Here is a 21,877-nt window from a genome sequence, read left to right as displayed (position 1 = left end):
TGTAAACTACTAGTCGTCATAAAATGTCTGTCAAGCATGAAATTAATACAGTTTGAGTTCCAGATTATGCATCACATGATTAGATCACTTTAACTTCTTCAAAGTCACCACATAACTGGCAACCTGTCAGGGCCAGGGTTAGAGTTTGGGTCAACATCCACCCCCTTTGGGGGAATTTTTGCCTATTTGGCATACAAAGGTTATTACAGATTAACTGCAAGACAAAAATACACGTGTCATTTTAAAAATAACACCTCCTAGTTAACATAAATGTGGTTGTTTAGCATCCAACTAAATCCCAGCTCTAACCTTACACAGGCTGCCCGAGATCTGGTAGATGTTAAGAGGTTGATGTGCAGGTCAGAAGAAAAATGTTTACATCTAAAGGAATCGAAACAAACTGCATACATATACAATAGAGTGTTACTGTATAACCCTCTGAGGTTTACGTGCTCCCAATCCTTATCCCGAATTTTTCAGGATATGTGATTAGTGGCTTTTGAAAATTGTTCCCATATATCCTGGTGACTATATGAACATTTCAAATGACACATTAACAACTACACAACAACACATTTTTTTCTACAAACAGAAAAAGATTTTTTTTTTTTTTTCACGACTGATCATGCACTGAAAATTCTGAAGGCTAAAAATACTTTGTTAGGCAGAAAGGTTCTTTTTTGACAAAGCCTGACAAAGCCACTGTGAGGCTTTTTTTTTGATATAGTTCTTTTGCAAACTGTCTGCTTGATAGTGTTTATTGTTTCAGGCACAGAAAAAAATTATTAAAAAAAGACACACTAGAGTACCTGCAATGAATTTGTTATGTGCTTTGCTGTAGTAGCTGCTAATTATCTTAAATAAACTGAAACATAAATGCTGACACAAGATCAATGTAAGAGTTTGGTTTTTCCTGCCATACGAAATTTTAATATATAAAATTAATTGTAGTACATAATTGGAAAAAACACAAAATAATGTTACAGTATATTAAATGTTACTGTGTTATATATTCAGAAAGGAAGAAAATCTATCTATGTGTGTGTATAAGTGACACTATGACAATATGTAATTTCGCATGCGGGGTTACTGCTTCGTCATCATCATCATCATCATCATCATTATAACCTCTAAAGTAAGCCTGACGTTAACTGCTGCTGCCAGGCTGCGGGCTGAATCCAGACCTCCTCTCTTCCCTTTCTCCTGCTTTTATTTGTGCGTCACCTGGCGCCGACACCTGTTGCAAGAGGAAACCAGAGGTGAGGCTTCCGGTGAGGCCGAACACTGTCAGGTTTCAGGTTCGACAACCCTTTTTCTCCCAAGAGTGTCAGCTGTATGGAGGAGAGCGCTGGGCACTGCGCCACGCTGCCATCCACTCTGCCCAGAACTCAGATAGATAGATAGATAGATAGATAGATATTATTGCCCTTCATTCTAAAGAGAGATCATTGAGGGGCGCTGATCTCCTCCTGTCTCCTCCACTGATCTCGTCTTTTCATTTTCTCCTACAAAAACACGATAAAGGAGTAGGAAAAAACAAAAAGAGAGACAAAAGTTGAGCTTCTGATTTATACATTTGATCAATCCATATCCGTTATTTTTTCCTGTTATGTATGTATTTATTTATTGCTCTTTCTGCAGCGCTCTTGAATAATACCCCCCCCCCCCCCCCCCCCCCCCCCCGCGCGCGCGCGCTCTCCCTCTCTCTCTCCTGTTTAAAATGCCGCTCACAGGCGCGCTCCCGTGCCCGGTTTTAAGCACACACACGCGCGCGCGCGCACACACATCCTTCTCTCTCTGTCCCTCTTCCTTCCCGCTCTCTCTCTCTCCAGTCGGACCTCGGGGGCGCGCTCGGTCCATGTTGCGCAAGTCGAGCCCAATGCGACTATTTAGCAGTAAAGCATTTTATTTTTTAACACCGCCAAGTGCACCCAAACACGTACACTCCCTTCCTCGGTTTCCATCAGCTTTGATCTTGATTCCATTCGAGCTTACACGGGATAGAAAAATTAAACAGGTGAAGCCTCCTTTTATTACATTTCAACAAAAGATAATAATCAGCAGATAACGGCGAATAACGACAAAATGCAGCTGTTGCAGTGTTTACTCACCCCAGTGGATCTGGTTCAAGGTCTGGAGTATCTTTTTCTCTTTTCGGTCTGTGAGAGACCCCCCCCCCCCTCCCTTTCTCTCTCTCTCTCTCTCTCTCTCCCTCTCTCTCTCCCTCGCCTCCCTCTCTCTCCATCTCTGCATTCTCCTCTTTTTAGTCGTGTGGGAAGCTCAGTGAATGCGGCTGCAGAAGGAGCCAGCATACTTATGCGCCTGACACGGATACTGTTCTGTCTTTACAGGAGGGAGAGAAACACAAGCTTGCTTTTCTCCAGTGTGACACCCCCCTCCCCCTTCCATTTCTTCGACCTGGATATTTTTTCTGAGGAGAGGATTACTTTAAAAATATCAATTTGTTTTGTTTTGTTCTTTTTTTTCTTTCTTTCTTCATTTGGACCTATGGAAGAGAGAGAATGTGCGGACTTTCGAGCTCCTCACTTGCACCACAGCGGACTAAAGGCTGAATAACTGCATTATTCATTTTTACGCACCGGTTTCTCCTGTCCTCACTTGTCTCTCTTGTTTCTCTGCGCTTTTCTTTCTTTTTTTTCCATCCGGAAACGGAGCTTCAATACTCCTCTTTTCACAGAAAAAAAAAAAAAAACAACAACAAAAAAATCAAAAAACAAACGAACAACAAAATCCAAAACTGATTTCCTCCCTGGATAAGACTGACATAATCGCTTCTCCCTTCACCTGCAAACAAAGTGAAGAGAAAACCAACAGTTTTTGCGCAAGGACTGGGTTTATGCTGCACGCATGGAGAATAATCTAGTGAGAACTGCCTAATGGGAGCATTCTGGCCGCCTTTGCCCTCCGGAGCGTTATTCCCGTGCGCAACTTCGCAGGAAACAAACCAGCATTTATTCACTGGATCTTCGGGGGGTTGCTGAGCCGAGCTGAAGCCAGACGCACAGTGCTAGCCATCATCATCATCTCTCTTCCCCATTTTCTACTCATTTCTCTTTCTTTCTCTCGATCAGCCCTCCCCCCCTCCTTTAAAAAAGAGAAGAAAAAAAAAACTCCAAGAACGATGGAGTTATTCCACCGCATTGGTGTCTGCCTTGCGCCCTTTTTCACGCCTTGGAGTCACCGGACGCGCCGTCAAGATCTCTGAAAGCTATCTGCCTCTGCCCAACCCCCCCCACCCCCATCTGCCTTCTTCTACCTCTCTCCTGCTCTCGCTCCATCTCCTCTGTACCCAAATGAACGCTTTCCCATGGAGGTAGTACAACCACCTTGGGGACCGAACGACCAGAGGGGTGATTTTTCCAAGCAAGAGGAGCCCGTCAGCAAGAGACGCATCGGGTGAAATCGGACCTCCCTCCTTCTTCGCCTCTCTTCTTCCTCCTCTGTTTCTCCATCTCCACCTCGCACCTCCACCTTTCCAGTTTTCCTTGGCTCGTGTTAACTCTCCAGAAGCCTACATGGGGATATAGACGGCTGATATAAACCTTGTTGCGCCCCTATAACTGTCGGCTTCAGCTGGGAGGACTGTTTTGCACGGCTCCATCCATGTCTCACCAATGCTGCCCCGTGTCTCCAGAGGGAGCCGCATTCATTACCACTACAGCTTTGGGTAAGTCCGACTTATTTAGATATAGTCCCTTTAAAAAAATCCTAAACTAAAATTTATCTCTCAGATTTCATCTGTCCACAAAAAAAAATGTAATTTCTTCTTCTGTGTAAAAGCTGCTAAAAATGGTGCAGCTTAAAACCCTCTCAGTATGTCAGCGACGGGCACAGTCCCAATTCTCCCTCTTACTCTTTGCTAAATAACCAGAATCTGCTACTCACTGGTAGTGGAGATGCTGGCTTCAAATGAGACCTCCCCCAGAAAGGGAACTGCAGCCATTTGACTTTGATTATGTTGAATCTGAGAGGGAAGAAATATAGCTGTGCTGATGTCTGCCTCTTGCTTTTGGGTGTCAGAATAAGATGAATAGATGTGCAGCAGTTCAGGGGTTTAGGTAATTTGCAGACCATGTGCTACTTTTCCTGCAGTACTGAATAACCTCCATCAAACATTACAGGTTGTCCAATGATTAGGAGAAATGATAACATGATGTCAGAAACAGCGCCACTCATTTCAAAGATTCTAATGAAATAGTGCAATTGTTACAAATTTGTATTATTAGCATAGTGACTAGAATTTAATTTGTAAAGTGTGAGTAAAATAATGTACTTAAAAATTTTTAAAGCCAAAATGGATTGAATATTGGAATTGCAATGCAATCAATCTCAAATGTGGATTTTGATGGTTTGCTTTATGTGTGTGTGTGTGTGTGTGTGTATGCATATCTGGTTTTGTGTGCGTATATGTATGCCTGCGTGTGTGGATGTTTGTGCATGCACCTGTCTCTTTTTTTTCTTTTCAAAGGTTACTAAATGGTTTTCTGGGGGAGGATTTATAACCGGCGAAATGCTGCTCGTACTCCTGCTGGCAGCCTTTTCTTCTTCTATCTCCGGCTCTCTCGCCTCCTCCCTCTCCTCCCCCTCAATGTTGGATGGACCCCCGATGGCAGACCCGTCCGCCCCAGACTTGCTGGCCGAGACCTGTGTCGCTTGTTCCTGCATGTCCGTGGAAAACGTGCTGTACGTCAACTGCGAGAAGATCACCGTCTATCGACCCACGCAGCTCATCCCTCCGGCCTCATCACTCTACCACCTGAACTTCCAGAACAACTTTTTAATCATTCTCTACCCAAACTCGTTCCTCAACTTCACCCATGCTGTGTCACTGCACCTGGGGAACAATAAACTGCAGAACATCGAAGGTGGAGCCTTCATGGGGATGAGTGCATTGAAACAGCTGCACCTGAACAATAATGAGTTAAAGGTGCTGCGAGCTGACACTTTCCAAGGCATAGAAAACCTGGAATACCTTCAGGCTGACTACAACTTAATAAAGTACATTGAGAAGGGAGCTTTTAACAAACTGCATAAGCTAAAAGTGCTGATCCTTAATGATAATCTCATACAGGCACTTCCTGATAACATATTTCGCTTTGCCTCGCTCACGCATCTGGATATAAGGGGAAACAGGATTCAGAAACTTCCTTATTTGGGGGTTCTGGAGCACATTGGGCGCATTGTAGAGCTGCAGCTGGATGACAACCCTTGGAACTGTACCTGTGATTTAGCACCTCTCAAAGCGTGGCTTGAAAACATGCCCTATAATATTTTTATTGGCGAGGCCATATGTGAAACACCAAGTGACTTGTATGGGAGGCTGCTGAAAGAAACCAACAAACAGGAACTTTGTCCCATGGGAACAGGAAGTGAATTCGATGTTAAGATGCCACCTGCACAGACTGAAAATGGGCCCTCCAAAATGCCCCCAACTACTGTGGTTCCCATTGCCACAAAAGCGCCAAAAACCACAGACTCATCTAAGATTTACAGTAATGGTATGGTGGTTGGTTTACCCCCAACTGGGAGAAAGATTGTTTCCATTCAGGTCCCTCCGTTGTGTCCAGAGCCCTGTAGCTGTAAAGCTCACCCTTCTGACTTCGGCATTAGCGTCAGCTGCCAGGAGAGAAATATTAAAAATCTAGGAGATCTCATTCCCAAACCACCAAATGCCAAGAAGCTTCACCTGAGTGGAAATTACATTTCTGATATCAGTTCAACTGATTTCCAGGGTTTTGAGGGGTTAGATCTGTTGCATCTTGGCAGCAATCAAATTGTCACAGTTCAGAAAGGTGTGTTTGCTAATCTCACTAACCTGAGAAGACTGTATTTGAATGGAAACCTGCTTGAACAGTTACACCCAGAGATGTTTTTGGGCCTCACAAACCTACAGTACCTATATTTGGAATACAATGCCATAAAGGAAATCTTAGCAGGTACATTTGATTCCATGCCGAACCTTCAACTCCTGTATCTCAACAACAATGTTCTGCGGAGTCTCCCTGCTTATGTGTTTGCGGGTGTCCCTTTAGCCAGACTGAATCTGAAAAACAACCACTTCATGACCCTGCCAGTGAGTGGTGTCTTGGACCAGCTGCGGTCATTGACCCAAATAGACCTGGAAGGGAACCCGTGGGAGTGCTCCTGCGATCTGGTTGCCCTCAAACTCTGGCTGCAGAAGCTAAGTGATGGAGTGGCTGCCAAAGAGGTGAAATGTGCCTCCCCCGTGCAGTTCGCCAACATTGAGCTGCGCCTCTTAAAAAATGAGATACTGTGTCCTAGGATGGCGAGGCCGCCATTTATTCAGACCGGTGCCACCCCTATTTTGACGTCAGTGTCACCTGCTGGTGTTGGCAAAGCACCACCGGGAGGGCCTGTGCCTCTCTCAATTATGATCCTTAGCATCCTTGTAGTGCTGATTCTGACTGTGTTTGTGGCCTTCTGCCTTTTAGTCTTTGTCCTGAGGCGGAATAAAAAACCAGTGGGCAGGCAGGAGGGGCTGGGGAATCAGGAGTGCGGCTCAATGTCTTTGCAGCTTCGCCGCCACAGCCACAAATCCGGCAAAAAAGGCTCTATCCCGGGCGATGACTTGGGAGGTGAGACGTTCATCCCTCAAACTATTGAGCACATTGGCAAGAGCCACACCTGCGGGATCGGTCGCTCCTCAGACATGGATGCCGGCTTCAAATTTGCAGACTCACAGAGGCAGAAGATCATCCTGCGGAACAGCGCAGACAAGGATAAAGACACGCTTTCCACCCTGGAGCGCAACAAACGTCTCAGCACGATTGACGAACTCGAGGAGTTTCTCCCCAACCGAGAGCCCAGCATGTTCATCCATAACTTCCTGGACAGCAAAAGAGATTTCAACAGTATAGGGATGGGCGGATATGAAATCCGCTACCCAGAGAAAACACTGGATAAAAAGATGAAGAAGTCATCACTGATAGGCGGGAACCATAGTAAGATCGTTGTGGAGCAGAGGAAAAGTGAGTATTACGAGCTGAAAGCCAAGCTCCAAGGAACGCCTGATTACCTGCAGGTGCTCGAGGAGCAGACTGCACTGAGTAAAATGTAGGGTTTGTTGTGTTTGAGCTTGTGCATTGATTACACACACTTATAAACTATGAAGTCAGACACATACAGGCAGACAGACAGCCAAACACATCTGCCTTTCTCTGGCCCTTTGTCCCTCTCTAGACACACATACACACACACACACACACACACACACACACACACACACACACACACACACACACACACACACACACACACACACACACACACACACACATCATTCAAACCTTCAGATCTCTCACCCTCTGCCTTCATTTCTCTCTCTGCAGCCACACACACACACACACAAAGCAAAAAAAGTGCCTTCTGGAAATCCTTAATGACCACTGCAGAGATGGACAAAATGGCTCCACACTACAAGGCTATTACTAGAATAAGCGTGGATGTATTTCACAGTGAGAGACCTTCTGGATTATCCATGCCACTACATGTATGAATCCTGCAATCATACCACAGGACACCCTAAAAAAAAGCAACCAGACATAGTATTTTTTGCTGCTATTGAAATGGGTACTTATCTTCTTATCTTTTGTTGTTCTTGTTCTTTTTCTCTTTCTTTTGTTTTTTTTGTTTTTTTTTCCCCAACCAAATCAAAGGGTCTTGAAAACAGTGCTCGAGAATATACCTCGCTGGCTTCAGCCCGTTTAAAAAAAAAAAAAAGAAAGAGAGCGAAAAGGAAAAGAAGGGAGCACTGGTCGTTCTGTTGCTCTGGAAAGAATCATGTTTGCTACATTTGGGATGAGATTATCAGAATCAATGACTCAATGGATGCTACTTTGCTTTATTTGATTTGATTTGATATTTTATTTATTTTGATTTTTTTTTTTTTGCGGGGATATCTGTTTGATCTCGTGGATGCTGTCCGGAGTTGGCTGCAGACTCTCTGCCATCTTGTCTGGATTACACACCAGTAGCAGTACACCTGCTCTTTGCCGGGAGGCTAAACGGCTCCTGTTTTCCATTCACAGGAATCGGAGGCACCGCGAAACTCTTTTGGGGAACGATTTCATGACTTGTTTTCTTTGTGTAAAGAGCCATGTTAAATATAGTGTCTTCTGAATGGAGTTGTGTTTCTCTTTAAAAAATTGCTACTTACAGTAACTGTATGTTTTGGGTGAAATCTAATGGCACATACACTGTCAGAGGACATTTCTGAAACATGAAAAGAAAAAAAAAAAACAAAACCCAAGGATATAAAAAAAAAAATTACAAAGCTGCTTGCCATGTAAGCGTAACCTGGAATTTATTTTGTAAGTCTTACATTATTTGTATCTGTGGGACTGGTTTGTAAATTACAAGGAAAGACACACACATTCATACTGTACGACGAAGCATCATCACCACCATCATCAAGAGACTACATGCCAGATTGTCAAACAAACCACTAATATAATTCAATCGGTGACCCCCCCCACCCCCCACCCCCGTCAGCTCTCAATTCGTAGTAAAAAGAAATTTAACAACATAGTTAATTTATTTTTCTATGCAGGGTTATTTAAAGAGTTAATGGTATTATTTAAGAAGAATAATACGCAAAGAATGGAAAAGACTTGAAAGTATGATGTATCAGAACTAATTCAGTCAGTTCAGCGGTTTCCGTTTCTCTCAGTCTGCTGAGGAACTCCTGCCGGATGAAAGGTTGTGAAATGTGATCTGTGATGTTTCCTTTTTCTTGTGTCGAGCGAGAGGCCCGATAGAGTCTGTGAAGTTTCAAGCAGTTTCCTTATTCTTATATCTCCCACAGTATCTTGTAAAAGGTTTCTTATTAACATTATGCAACCAAAATAAATGTGCATTAAACTTGAAACGCTTCTGGAATTGTTGGGACTGGGAAAGCGGACGTGTGAGAGGGGAAGGGGAAGGCTAACAAATCTCGAGGCTCTAAATTGTCAGATCGGGTGCGGAATCATATCGTAAACGACCGTGTGCAATATTAGCTCTTTCATGATGGCTTCAAATGATTTTTGTTTTAATTTATTTAGTTTGAGGTTATCTTGTCAAGACCAGTTATTTCAAAATTCTTTATTCAATTTAACTCTATCCGGTCCTTATTTAAAAAAGTATTGTTAAGTTAAAATTATGAGTGTTTATTGACATTACAAATGACTAGAATGTAACTTGGAAAGTATAATAAATACAATTTTCTATCAGTCATAACTCTCCTGTATATTGGTTAATTTTCTCATGTATAATCATGTTGAAATCAAGGTATTAAAATCAGCACCTATTTGCACTGTGTCCCCCTATTTATTTTTTGGTTAATGTCCTCAGAGTTTTTCTAGGCTGCTTAAACTTTCAAACTTTTACAGATACCCCATTTTTTTTTTTTACCACAACACGTTGCACTGTCTGACAGCTCAGCGCTGAACAAACTAAAGCTGACAGAACGCTGTACTTGTTCTGTTCGTGTACAAACACTGGCTGCCCTCCAAGCATAATATATGATTGCTTAGTTTGTTAGAAAACTGGCTCTGGAACTTCGGAAACTCGTGCTTTTTACACTTGAGGCCATGAAACAGTTCGTGCTTTTCCTACTGAGTTAGAAGCCACATCTAAGCTGTTGGCACGCCTTCAGCCAACACTCAACTCACTTTGAGCTCAAGTCATAGTTTAAGCAACTTAAACCGAGCTAAAAATAAAGATTTTAACCTTAAAAGCATCACGCTGTTTTGCCCATTCTTCCCAGCATTCCCAAACATCCCAAACTTTCTGTCTTTTCAGCTTTCGAGGCAAGTTTTTGATGCCGCACCTTACTTATTTTGGCAGGTATGGAAGTTCCATCTGTTTATACAGACGCCTATCAAACATTTATTTCTGTTCCATTTTAGGGTTAAAAATTCAGATTTCTTCTTTCTGTGTTAATCCGAGCTTTTGTGCTTTTGGGAAACCAAGTAGCAGAAAGTATGACTCATCCAGACGCCAGAGAATTGTCCTCATTAATTATTAATACCCATGGCAGTTATGAACTAAAAAAGGGATGTGGGGAGAGAGGTGAGGGATAGGAATCTGATATGTCTAACCCCTCCAAACTCTGTCTCCCCCATCTTTCCTTCCTTCTGTGTCATACTTGTGATTATGCTGCTCTGTAACAGAGCAGAAAAATCATTTTGTACTAAAAAAAAAAAAAAAAAGACACAAATTGGCTGCAGAAGTATCTTTTCAGTCCAGATTTTTACTGCAGTGACTTGGCTCCTGTGCGGGGTTCTGTTCCTGGAAGGTCTGGGGGTTCTGAGGGTGCCACAATGGCAGCACTAGAAAATGGTGAACTTCTATACTGTCGCTTTAATTTACTTCATTAAACGTTGGTGGAACACAAACGCACAGAATCCTCATGGTTGTTGCTTTTCTTCCTCTCCTTTCTGCTGTTATCATCCCACCTGCTGTAGAGACAGTTACGCAATTCTGTGCTGAATCCTAACTGTTAAAATCACTTCTGCTGTGCCTCAGAGTGTATTTTTATCTGATGGGTGGCTTGGCAAAATGTATGTCTATTTGAGAGGAAGGATTTAAGGGGAAGACAGTTGATAAAAACCCTGCTGGAAGGCTGTAGCCTGCTTTAATATGGGAATGGCCACAAGAGGCAGTGTAAGCTAAGAACACAGCAGAGAGAGGGGAATGGTGTGAGTGGACTGCAGGATCACTGCTGTTTGAAGGCTTTTGGTTAAAAGAAATCAGTGAAGTTTTATTGGATTTGTACTCTTGTCTTAATTTATTTTTATTGGGTTTTGTTTTGTTTTGTTCTTTCCAGAAATTTAGAGGGAAATGGCATTTTAGAGGCTCCATAACATGCTTTTGATGATGATTATGCTTATTTATATGCCCAGGGATGAATAAAAAGCGCAGACATCAGATAAAGCCCTACTAAGAAAAAGAAATAAGAAAATAGCTAATCAAAAAAAAAAAAAAAAGTAATGCAAGTAAAGTAATGCTTTAAAAACATATATTCAGTAATGGATTGCTTTATGTTTTAAGATCTGTCACATTCACAGTGGAACAGTGATTTGCAATCTGAATAGTGTCAGGATGACAGCATCTACCAGACGCTTCCACATAAAGTGACAGATGTGAACCCAACACTAAGTCAAAACTGTGTGACCAGCAGCCCGGTGGATGTTAAGAGGTTAACCCTTTGAGGTCCAAGCCTATCCTGACTTACGCGGTGTGAATAGGTTTTGGATGCGCATCAGAATGATTATTGTTTTTCTTCCCGATTACCAAGAGTTGGGAAAAATTGCCAAGGGTTTAACTTAGGGTTAGGATTGGGGTTGTTCACCAATGACAACTTTGACTATTAGCAGTAGGGCTGTTTATTCTGCTTTCTTGATGTTTTTTAAGCAGTGGTAGTATTTGCAGATAAAATTGCTTGGCTCAAGCTAAAAAAGAACCCGTATCACTACCTTAGAGTACAGTTATACCTAAGAAGCAAAACTACAAGTAGTCCATCAATAAAACCAGTGAAATGTTATTGGCATCTTTTTGCAACTAAATTTCTTAGACTAGAAAGCATCTTCATACAAAGACTGTCTCTAACAGAACTGTAGCCTTTTTACTGTTCCGCAGAACTGCTATGCAAATGCATTGCTTTTTAACAGCCCACTTGGTAGTCTTGGATGTCAAATTGTTTTGGCAGAACTTGGGCACAGCCTGAAGGTTTTGTTAAGAATGCAAATTCTGAATCATTAAAATGACTTGGTTCCTTCTTCAAGAGTGTCTAACCAAATGAAGACAGCCTTACGGGGGGGGGGGGGGACTGTCTGAGAAATATACCGGCTACGTGTTGGGTGCAATTGCTATCTGACTAAAGTATGCAGTCACATTTCCCTGTGGGTTTTTCATTTGTCTGTACATCATACAAACGTTTCTTTAATGTAAATGATCAGTTCTAGCAGGAAATTTCATCCACAAGTCTCATTACTCCACCGTTTATTGTTTGTTTGTTTATATATATATATATATATATATATATATATATATATATATATATATATATATATATATATATATTTAAAAAGAACAGGAACACATATTTTACATTGCTATATTAATAGCCAGTGTAAAAGTCTATTTCCTGCAGTGTAAATTTGCATGTTGTAAAACAAATGTTTGCCCTCCCTTATCTTATTTGTTCAGAGCTTTTTCAATATATCTTATGGCAACAGAACAGAAGAATTAAGCTACATTTGTTTTTACAGTGTTGCAGTCAGGTCTCTTTTCATGGACTATTTTAAACCAAATGTTTCTAAAGCTGCAATAAGTCATTTCCTTTTTAATATTAATAATAATAATAATAATTCTTTGTCTGTTATTAAAATCTGTGGCCTCCAAAGTGCTGGTAACTACTGAAAAGTTTTTGGAACCCCCTTAAATCTGATTATTGTCTGTATCATAAAACATGCTGAACCACGTTCATGTTGAATCGTGGCCATATCACAGATGCATAATTTCTATCTTTATTTAAATTCTTTAATAAAATCTATGTTGTTCATCCTGAGTGGAATATTTGGAAACCGAATGGAAATATAAAATTTTTTATCTAATAAGACCCCCCCCCCCCCCCCCAAATTGAGTTTTTATTGTTTTAAATTTGAAGGATCACCCATGTGAGTTTGAAATCTTTTACAGTTATAGTGTAATTTATATATTCTGTTTGCTTTTGCTTTATAACAGGTATTACTTATGATATACAGTAGCAGTCAAAAGTGTGAGTATATTTTATCACTGTGCTGTTTCAAGATTATCGTTTAACTTTTTCATTTGTCATGACAAGTTGTTTTCAAGCTGTAAAACGAAGCTATAGACTATAGACATCATCTATAGTTCTGAAACTCAAACTTAGAAGCCCAATGATGTCATAATGATGTCATGTGGGTCATCTCAAACTGGGGCATGGAGATGGAACCCATCAACTACTCTTACGACTTAGCCTTCTGGGGGCAGCAGCCAATTTTTAGGAGCTTCAGGAGCCGTCAGCAAATATCCCAGGGAGATCCCTTTCTGTCTCCTGGTCATTGTTTATGAATTTAGATAGATTTTCTAAAAGGAATTGTGCCCCTGAATCCTTGTAAGATAATAGCCGATGATTTCAAGATTGCATTTTTAGCAAATGCAGTCCCTCTTTGGCTTTTCGCATTGGCCACTTACCTACACACATTCTTTGGGGTTTAAACCTACTTTTTTAAGTGCAAATGTAAACTACATGAAGCGGGCAGTGAGAACACTCAGAGTTTATACAAATGCCAGTTGATTCAAAACTGGATACATGAAAAATAGATTGAGGAGTACCCAGAACATACCTCTATATCATATTTATATTCTGATGTTTGTTTACAGAAATGAGAGACCGACAGTTAGATGCAGGCATCACGAGTCATTATGGAGTTTCATTATGTAGTATCTGTATTTAAATCTAGACAAAAACACAGCATTTCATCTTTGGCTGCTTGAGTTTGAACACTTTAAATTTTATCAAAGTGCAAATGCTGCAGACTGACTTACATTAGTTTGTCCTGCGTTATATGTATGTGATATTACATCCATCTATCTATATCAAAAATTACTTGGATTGCACAATTAAACTTAAAATAAACTGATATATTTTTAAATTAAAATGTATTAACACCATTAGAGGATTGGCCAGAAAATACTATATATTCCATCAAAATAAAGGTTTGTTGTTGTTTTTATTCTACATCTGTAAGATGGTGCCATTGGTTTGTCCAGCAGAGTTAAAGACCAATTAAATTATTCACCACATTGTGAAGCATGAATGCAAAAACCCCATAAAATCATGTCCATTTCATTCCAAATCCTCTACTCACAAATGTAGTTTGTCCTAATGTGTATCTGCTATAATTATTTTGTCTTTGACACCTTATTATGCTGTGGGGGCACATTTGTAGCTGTGGTGGCTCATGTCTGCTGAATGCCAACAATGCGCTTAGGAATGGTCCTCGGACATTTTTGGCATCCGCCACGGTCAGGCGGCCATTTGAGAAGGGATGAAAAGGGATGGCATCTCCCTGGTTACTGCAAATTACTCGACGCATCCCCCTATGAGAGGATAACAATGCCTTCCCTCCCCACCAGCTGCCTCATTAAACATAGACAAATCCACCAGTGCTGCTCTGCTCTAGCTGCTTGGCTGCCATTTTCACACCACTTATTCACAGAAGCCAGTCACCTGTCTGTTGAGGCCATCACATGCAAAAGTGTTAAAAGCAAAACTGGGTTCAGAGTATTCCAAGCGTGTGTGCCTTCCCGTCACTACACAGATGGATTTGTGTGTGTCTTATTAGCCCCTCGGGTCTTGAAACTAAAGCAACAACGTGCAAACTTTCATCTGAGGCACAACATATTTTCAGCAGTGTCATATGTTCAAACCCCCCCCCCCCCCCCCCCCCCCCCCCCCGACACCTGCTATTTTATAGCTTTAATTTAATGCAGCCTCCTATTAAAGAACAGGGCTCTCTGGAATTTCACGGCCCCTCCAGGGCCTGTTGGGCCTCCATGTCCACACCATTAAAGTAATTTCATTTGTCATTCAAAATCTGCGATTTGAATACAGATTTTTGTTTGTTTGTTTACTCAAGCTTAGTCTGAAAATGATAATGAGTTCCTGACCAAAATGAGATATCCACACTGTGAAAACTCTGTTTAGTGATAGTATTATTACCGCCTGTGTCTGAGGCTAACGCTTACATTTCTGTTTTAGGTTTCATTCATTTTAAGTAGCGAAGCTTTTAATATCTTGATGTCATTTTCAAGAGTGTTGTTTTGTGCACTGTGTTCATTCTCTTTGGTTAAATGTAGACACCACAGTGTCCTCTTTTTTTTTTATCCAGGAATGGAATTTATGAGTTCTGCTGGTGACGGTTTGTCACACATGAATTAAGAATTAAGTTGCACTTAAATTGTAATTGTGTTGTAAAGCAGGGTAGATGAAAACAGATGGCTGGCAGAAATCAACCTCAAAATGTTAAGGTAAAAGTAGGCTGTTTGTTTTGCAGCAAATCTCCCATATGTATATTGACATGTCTGCATTTTATTATTTTTTAACCAAGTGACAGATATTGACAGAAATCTAGGGAATGAGAAATAACCTGTTAGCAAAATGGGGCTATTTTGGCGGGAGACAACAGACTTACACTGTATGTATTACAGTACAAACAAAAAAAAAAGATACTGAATTACTGGGAAAAAAAACAACATAAGGAATTATTGGTCTTGTTAATAAGGTGTATCCAGAACAGCTTCAGTGCATCTTCAGTGCATTACATTAGACAGCCCTCATTTAGAGTTTTGATGGTGGTGCTGGAGAGCACAGTAAACACTCGGGCCCCAAATCTCCTATCGGTGTTCGGATAGGTTGTGATCTGGTGACTGATTCAGTGATTTGCATAATTTTCATTTTCATCAATCTCTTCAGTGATCCTTCATGCCCTCTGCGCGAGATATTATCATCCTGGAAGTCAGTGCTCCCATAAGGATAGAAGTTTCTCTTCACAAGACAAAGGTGATCACTCAGAACAAATTGCTATTGATTTATAGTGACCCTTCCCTCTGAGGGTACAGGTGGACTGAAGTCACCGGCAGCAAAGCGCCCCCACACAGCATAACACTGCCATCAGATTCATCACTGCAGGCTCCCCAATTCAGGTTATTTCTGTAAGTCCACTCATCTGTACAAATTAATGAAAGCTCTTAAAAAAGGCATAAATGGTATGAAAGCAAGGACTCTTAATGCATACACTCTTATTGAACGTAATGGAGGAGAACTAATGAGAGCAGCGGTGAAATGGCATTAAAAGAAAGTTCTAAAGTATTTATTGTTTGCAGTCTCTCCTGTTCTATTTCCAGTAATGCAAATTACTTAAATCTCAGCTGTGAGTTTGGGAAGTCGCTGTTAAGTTTAACAGAGGCCAAATTTTTTTTTTTTTTTTTTTTGTCTATTCAAGCAGTTGCTGAAGCTGTTCATTTGTCAAAAAAAAAAACAAATTTTTGTACCTGTACTCATTTCCTTTGTGTGCATCACCATTTTGCCACTTTTACAGTGTGAACATGCTACATGCTCAAAAGATGCTTGGAATGAGTGTGGAGGATGGAATTGTACATTAGCTTTATTTTTTGGATTCCTGCTGTCCTGCACCATTGTCATTACTAGAGCACAATTAATTCCCACCAAATATTGGAGGGAAAAACAATTCATAGGTCTGTATGTATTACAGTATGTATTGCGAGAGGGTACCTCCTTGCCAGTTTCATTTGTGCTGTATGGTTGGATGTATTACCAGCAGGACAAATGACCCAGATCCAAGGACTTTTTTTAAATTCCCAAACTGAGAGTCAAAAAAGTGGATCAGCGTTCAGCAGGCATATTATCACAAATCAGCTTTAGGCTACTAAAACAAATAATTCATGAAGTTATGAATGATTTTATCTTACTAAAGCAGCACACAGGTTATATTAGCTTTCTGACAGCAAACTGGGCATAGGATTAAATACTTATATGATGTAGCAAGATCTCATACTTTCAGGTGAAGATGACCTTTTTCCCTCCAGCAGGTGTGCTTTGAACTCTCTATGCTGAGCAGAGCTTCAAATAAATAAATAAAGTAAAAGTTTATCGTAGTGAGAGTAACAATATTATACTCGAATAAAACTTTCAAACATTGGTTTGGTGTTTGAGACCGAATAATTTATTATGGTAGTTTTGGCTTAAATTTTAAGAAGTAGGCAAAGAAGAAAAAAACAGTAGATAAACACAGCATTGAAGCACATCATCTCATTTAAGCAGTGAAAATCCTTGGAAGTCATTAAAATCTTTTTAATGTGACAGATGAGCTCTGAAAATCATTGTTAAACCAATTCATGTTAGCTGGGAAGCAGCCCGTGTGAATCAGCACAGAGCTGTGATTAATGTGCTGTTGTTTCCTCTGGGTCCAAACCCACACCTGTTTCTATTTTATAACATTGATCTATGACAGATCAATGAAGGCAAGGGAACAATTGCAGACAAGTAGAGGAGACATACTTAGACATTCGGGACTGCCCCTAGAGGTTACATCCTTGTTTGTGAGTGTGTCTGATTTATTTTTTATTTTTTTCCCTGCAGCTGACATTCCAGAGGAGCGCTACAGAGGATTTCCTTTTGTGATTAAGCTCTCACAATCAATAGCTCATATGATATCATGTAGCCCGAGCCCCCGTGAATATGCAGCCAAGAAACAATTAATGTTAAAGAAAATGTGAGGGGTGACCGATGCACTGTTTCTTTGCTTGTTATCACTACTGGTACATAACAAACAACTGACACTGCAGCCACCTTCCAACAGTGCATCTATTTGTTGTACATGTAATTTTCCTCATACATCTTTTTTTCCTAGTTGTTTAAACCATTTCTGAAAAGAACACGAACTACTGCAAAATTTCTATTGGCTGCAACAGCAAGCATCTCCTGGGATACTGTCTGTAGTTAAGGCCGCAATCATCCTTCTTCCTTTCCGCCTGCCTGCCAATCAGTCCTGTTTGCCCGTTCCTCTGTCCATTCATCGTCTCATCTGCCTGTCTTTTCTCTTTGCTGTACCTGAGCAGAATTATGATCCATAGCCTTCTCGGATACATTGTGATTGATTGGGCTTTCCAGCTAACTAATGAATTGGCCCCTCAAGGACGTGTAGCGGGCCAGCTTTGGTAATAATGTGGACTCTGCTGAAGGCAGCTCAAAGACTCCTGACACCACAGATTTAACGCTTACAGTGTTTATTTGGATTTGGCTTTTGCAGGGGCTTTGTTGGGGTTTAATTTTTAAATAGCTACCAATTGCATTTCTAATAGCCTTTTGCATATTGTCTAATAGTGACATGCTGCAGGGAAATTATGTTGTGTGTGCATGTGTGTGTGTGTGTGTGTGTGTGAGAGAAAGCGAGAGATTTTATGTGGCAAATAAGTTATTGCACAGGTATCATTTTATTATTTCAACAATCCTTAAAATGCAGATATTTTTTCGTTAATGTGAACGGTGTAGCTCACAGTGATGAACCTGCACCATATGTTCACCTGACTGCAGTTCCCACCAGCTCTGCAGAGCTTTTTAGCATCTTTTCTTTCTCATTGTTTTGGTTTTGAGGTCAATCTTGGTGCCAGCCAAAAATTAATAAAAACAGCTGTGCACTGCCACGCAATACTAAGAGCTGCCATTGGTGGTTAACCACAAGCCAATCAAACAGAGCCAAAAAGGAGAGTGAATACTGGACTTGACCATGACTCCACGTAATTATGAAAATGTGGCTGCCCTTCTGTTTGAGTTGTGTGTCGGGTGGAAGAGTGGTGCAGTGGTGCAGTGGTTAGCAGTGTCACCTTATAGCATGAGGGTCCGGGGACTGAATCTGCAGGCCATCTGGGGCTCTTCTGTGTGGAGTTTGTGCCTTCATGGGTTCTGTCTCCCACATATTCCAAACACATGTATGTTAGGTTAATTGGTCATTCTAAATTGTCTGTTCATTTTGGTAGCCACAGTGGATTGATGGCTTACGCTGCTGTGAAACAGTATTTGACCCCTTCTTTTCTTTTCTTTTTCTTTTTTGCATATTTGTCACACTTAGTTTCAGATGACTGAACAGATTTTAATTTTAGACAAAGATAACCAGAGTAAATACAAAATGCAGCTTTCAAAAGATGATTTCAACTATGAAGGGAAAAAAGCTATCCACACAAAAAAGCAATTGCCCTCCACTTGTTAAATCATGAATTAATCCACACCCAGACCTGATTACTGTCAGACCTGTTGAATGAAGAAATCATTTAAATAGAACCTGTCTGACAAAGTGACGCAGGCTAAAAGATCTAAAAAAATGACACATCGTGCCTCAATCTAGAGAATCTCATAGTCAATGACATCTATCAGTCTGTAAGGGGTTACAAAGCCATTTCTAAAGCTTTGGGACTCCAGTGAACCACTGTGAGAGCTATTATCCACAAATGGAGAAAATTTAGAACAGTGGTGAACCTTCCCAGGAGTGGCCGGCCTACCAAATTTACTCCTGGAGTGCATTGACTGCAGGTCTTACTTGCCTCAGTTAAGGTCAGTGTTCATCATTCACACACACGTGTGTGTGTGTGTGTGTGTGTGTGTGTGTGTGTGTGTGTGTGTGTGTGTGTGTGTGTGTGTGTGTGTGCGTGTGTGTGTGAATGTTAGACAAGGTGCTTAGGTATAGAAAATATAGCACTTGTATGAATGTGTGTGGACAGGTGAATGAGGTTTGTAGTAAAAAGCACTTTGAGTGCTCAGAGTAGAAAAGCACTATATAAGTACCAGTCCATTTACCATTTACTAGTTCTTGCTGCTAAGGGTGACACAACCAGTTGTTGGGTTTAGGGGGGGGGGGGGGGGGGGGGGGGATTATTTATAGTTCTGAGTAATTTACTTCTATCTAAACTAGCTTATGCAAGTCCTCAGTAATCATCCAGCCTTTGGTGCAGTGCCTTTATCACATATTGGTAAAAAAAAATCACGGGACAAACAATCTAAAGAGCAATTTGTTTCACAGTACTGTGACCTAAATGTCAGGCCAGGCTTTCGTGCTCTATTTTATCCTTCAGAGCTGGAATACATCAAAGTATTTTATGCATTCATCATTTGGTTCTGTGTATGTGTTTATATCACTTGCTGAGTGCAAACTGAATCAGCACCTGCTGTAATGGTTGGTCATGCAAAACTGAGTGTGGAAAAAAAAATATTGACTAAATGCATTTCAGCCATTTTAACTGTGCTGTTACCGTAATGATTGAGGACATCCAAACACATTTGGACAGCTGCGTTTAAACACATTGATTTATCACATGCAAAACAAACAAAAAGAGAGAGAGAATAGAAAAGAAAAGTTTTCAATTATTCATTGCTTTTCATACAACTTGAGAGTAATACGTACGTAGGGGATTGAACAGGATGTGAGTTGAATGAAAGTTACATATTTATTCCTGAGATTTTAATGACCCTGGTCTAGATTTAAAATCCCAGGGTAAAAATGGACCATAAAAGTCTATATCGTCATCCTATCAGAACTGATATAGTGAGTATTACCATGCTGAGATGATTATGCTGACTAAAAAGTAAACTGAAGGTAGTTTATGTGGGCACAAGACAAGGGTTTAAGATTTTACAGGATGTTGTCATGTCATTCAAAGCTGATCTTTTGAGGTCTTCCCAGGTACACTCGGTTCACAAGGAAGTGAGACCTGATCATTGATCCAAGTTGGACCAGGGCTAAATTTGGAAGCCCCGACATCAGCAGCTTCTGCAGTGCCTGCTGCAAAAACTCAACACCGATTTGCGGATTCAGCTCTTAAACTCTGCGCTAATTTCTGTGAGAACCATGTCAGACAGAATCTGAGTTTAGGGGTGATTCTCAAAAGGTACCAAGGTAAAAAGCAGCTCCCTGACATTATTGGCACTGTGTGTGTGGACGAGAGATATCTGACCAGTTTAGTTGACCAGAGGGAACAAATATGTTTTGAATCATATAAAGAAATTATTTTGGTTTCTCTTTGGTTAAATAAAGTCAGTTATTTGATTTGTTCAGGGTGTTTTTACCTGGGCACCTGTCCCTTGTAGTCTGCGTCTCTCTTTCGAGTTTTTCCTGGTCAGATTTGAGTCATGTCAAACATTTCGGACCGCTATTTCTGTCAAAAACCCATCTAAATACAGAACTGATTATTTCTTCTGTTTTTGATTCTATAGAAAAACTACATCACTAGCTCCTTATTTTTTATTTTATTTTTATTATTTTGACACTGTAGCTGCTAAAACGTTTGTCACTAAAAAAAGCAGCCATTATACTGCAAGGTTTTCATCATTCTATAAGTAATGCTGTGAAATAATATTGGCACAGAGCCTCCTTTAAGTCAAGCTACAGACTACATTTTAGCGATGACTAACAGAGCCAGTGTGGTATGAAAACCATTTGGATCATTTTGCTGGTGGCCATTAGCTCTTCATCCTTTACCTTATCATAACCACATCAGTGGACCCATCAGTGAGAGCTTGTAGAAATATGCAGCTTATGGTTACTTTGATCTCTTTCATTTAAAATGTTGTTGACCTTCCTAAAGGCCCTGGACCTCTGCACATCGCTTAAGTGAATCTTTTTCATGAAATGCTTAATATGTTTCTATTTTCTTCTGCTAATGAAACTCAATGATGGTATCAATGAAAACAATAAATAAAACAAAACAAAAAATATAGTTTGTACAAGTAAAAGTGTATATAATTACATACATAAAGCTGTGATGCAGCCATAGCAACATTATCTGTTGCTCAATGCAGTCCTTGAAGGTTCGAGCTGAGAATTTTGGCTGCAATCATCTTGGTGTTTTGAAACTAGTTATAATATCTACACACTACTAAGCATTATTAAAGTGTTAGTAATAATGCATAATTTATAAAACATTACTCCTCCTTAGTATGCCATTCATGAACATGGGTATAAATGGTTTAGTGTTGCTTAAAATTAAAGTGAGGATCATCTATTCCTTAAAAAGCATTTATAAATAAAATTAAAAGGCCAGCAGGACTTAAAGATTTAAACAAGTCTCAGCTGTCTTCACAACACAACAGGAAAGAGACGAAGCACAATCAGAACCTGCAAATGTTAACATAACCCATCTGAGGTTTGCAGAGTAGTGAAATATATGTAGGAGCAGACTCTGAGTTCTTAGAAGGATTTAAGATAGAAAGAGACGCACTGAGCAGCTGATAACACAGGGTACTTCATTTAAAATA

General features: G+C 40.4%; 1 protein-coding gene across 1 annotated transcript; it reads left to right on the top strand.

Annotated features, from left to right (window-relative positions):
• Window positions 1-2,284: 2,284 nt before the first annotated feature.
• Window positions 2,285-7,613, top strand: slitrk4 (SLIT and NTRK-like family, member 4). The gene is made up of 2 exons (XM_030739329.1): window positions 2,285-3,688; window positions 4,490-7,613. The coding sequence occupies exon 2, from the start codon at window positions 4,532-4,534 to the stop codon at window positions 7,097-7,099; it is 2,568 nt and encodes an 855-aa protein (XP_030595189.1). The 5' UTR covers window positions 2,285-3,688; window positions 4,490-4,531; the 3' UTR covers window positions 7,100-7,613.
• The last annotated feature ends 14,264 nt before the right edge of the window (window positions 7,614-21,877 follow it).

This window comes from Archocentrus centrarchus, chromosome 10 (assembly GCF_007364275.1).
Source record: "Archocentrus centrarchus isolate MPI-CPG fArcCen1 chromosome 10, fArcCen1, whole genome shotgun sequence".
Classification (NCBI taxonomy): domain Eukaryota; kingdom Metazoa; phylum Chordata; class Actinopteri; order Cichliformes; family Cichlidae; genus Archocentrus; species Archocentrus centrarchus.
This window is presented reverse-complemented; position numbering and strand designations above follow the sequence as displayed.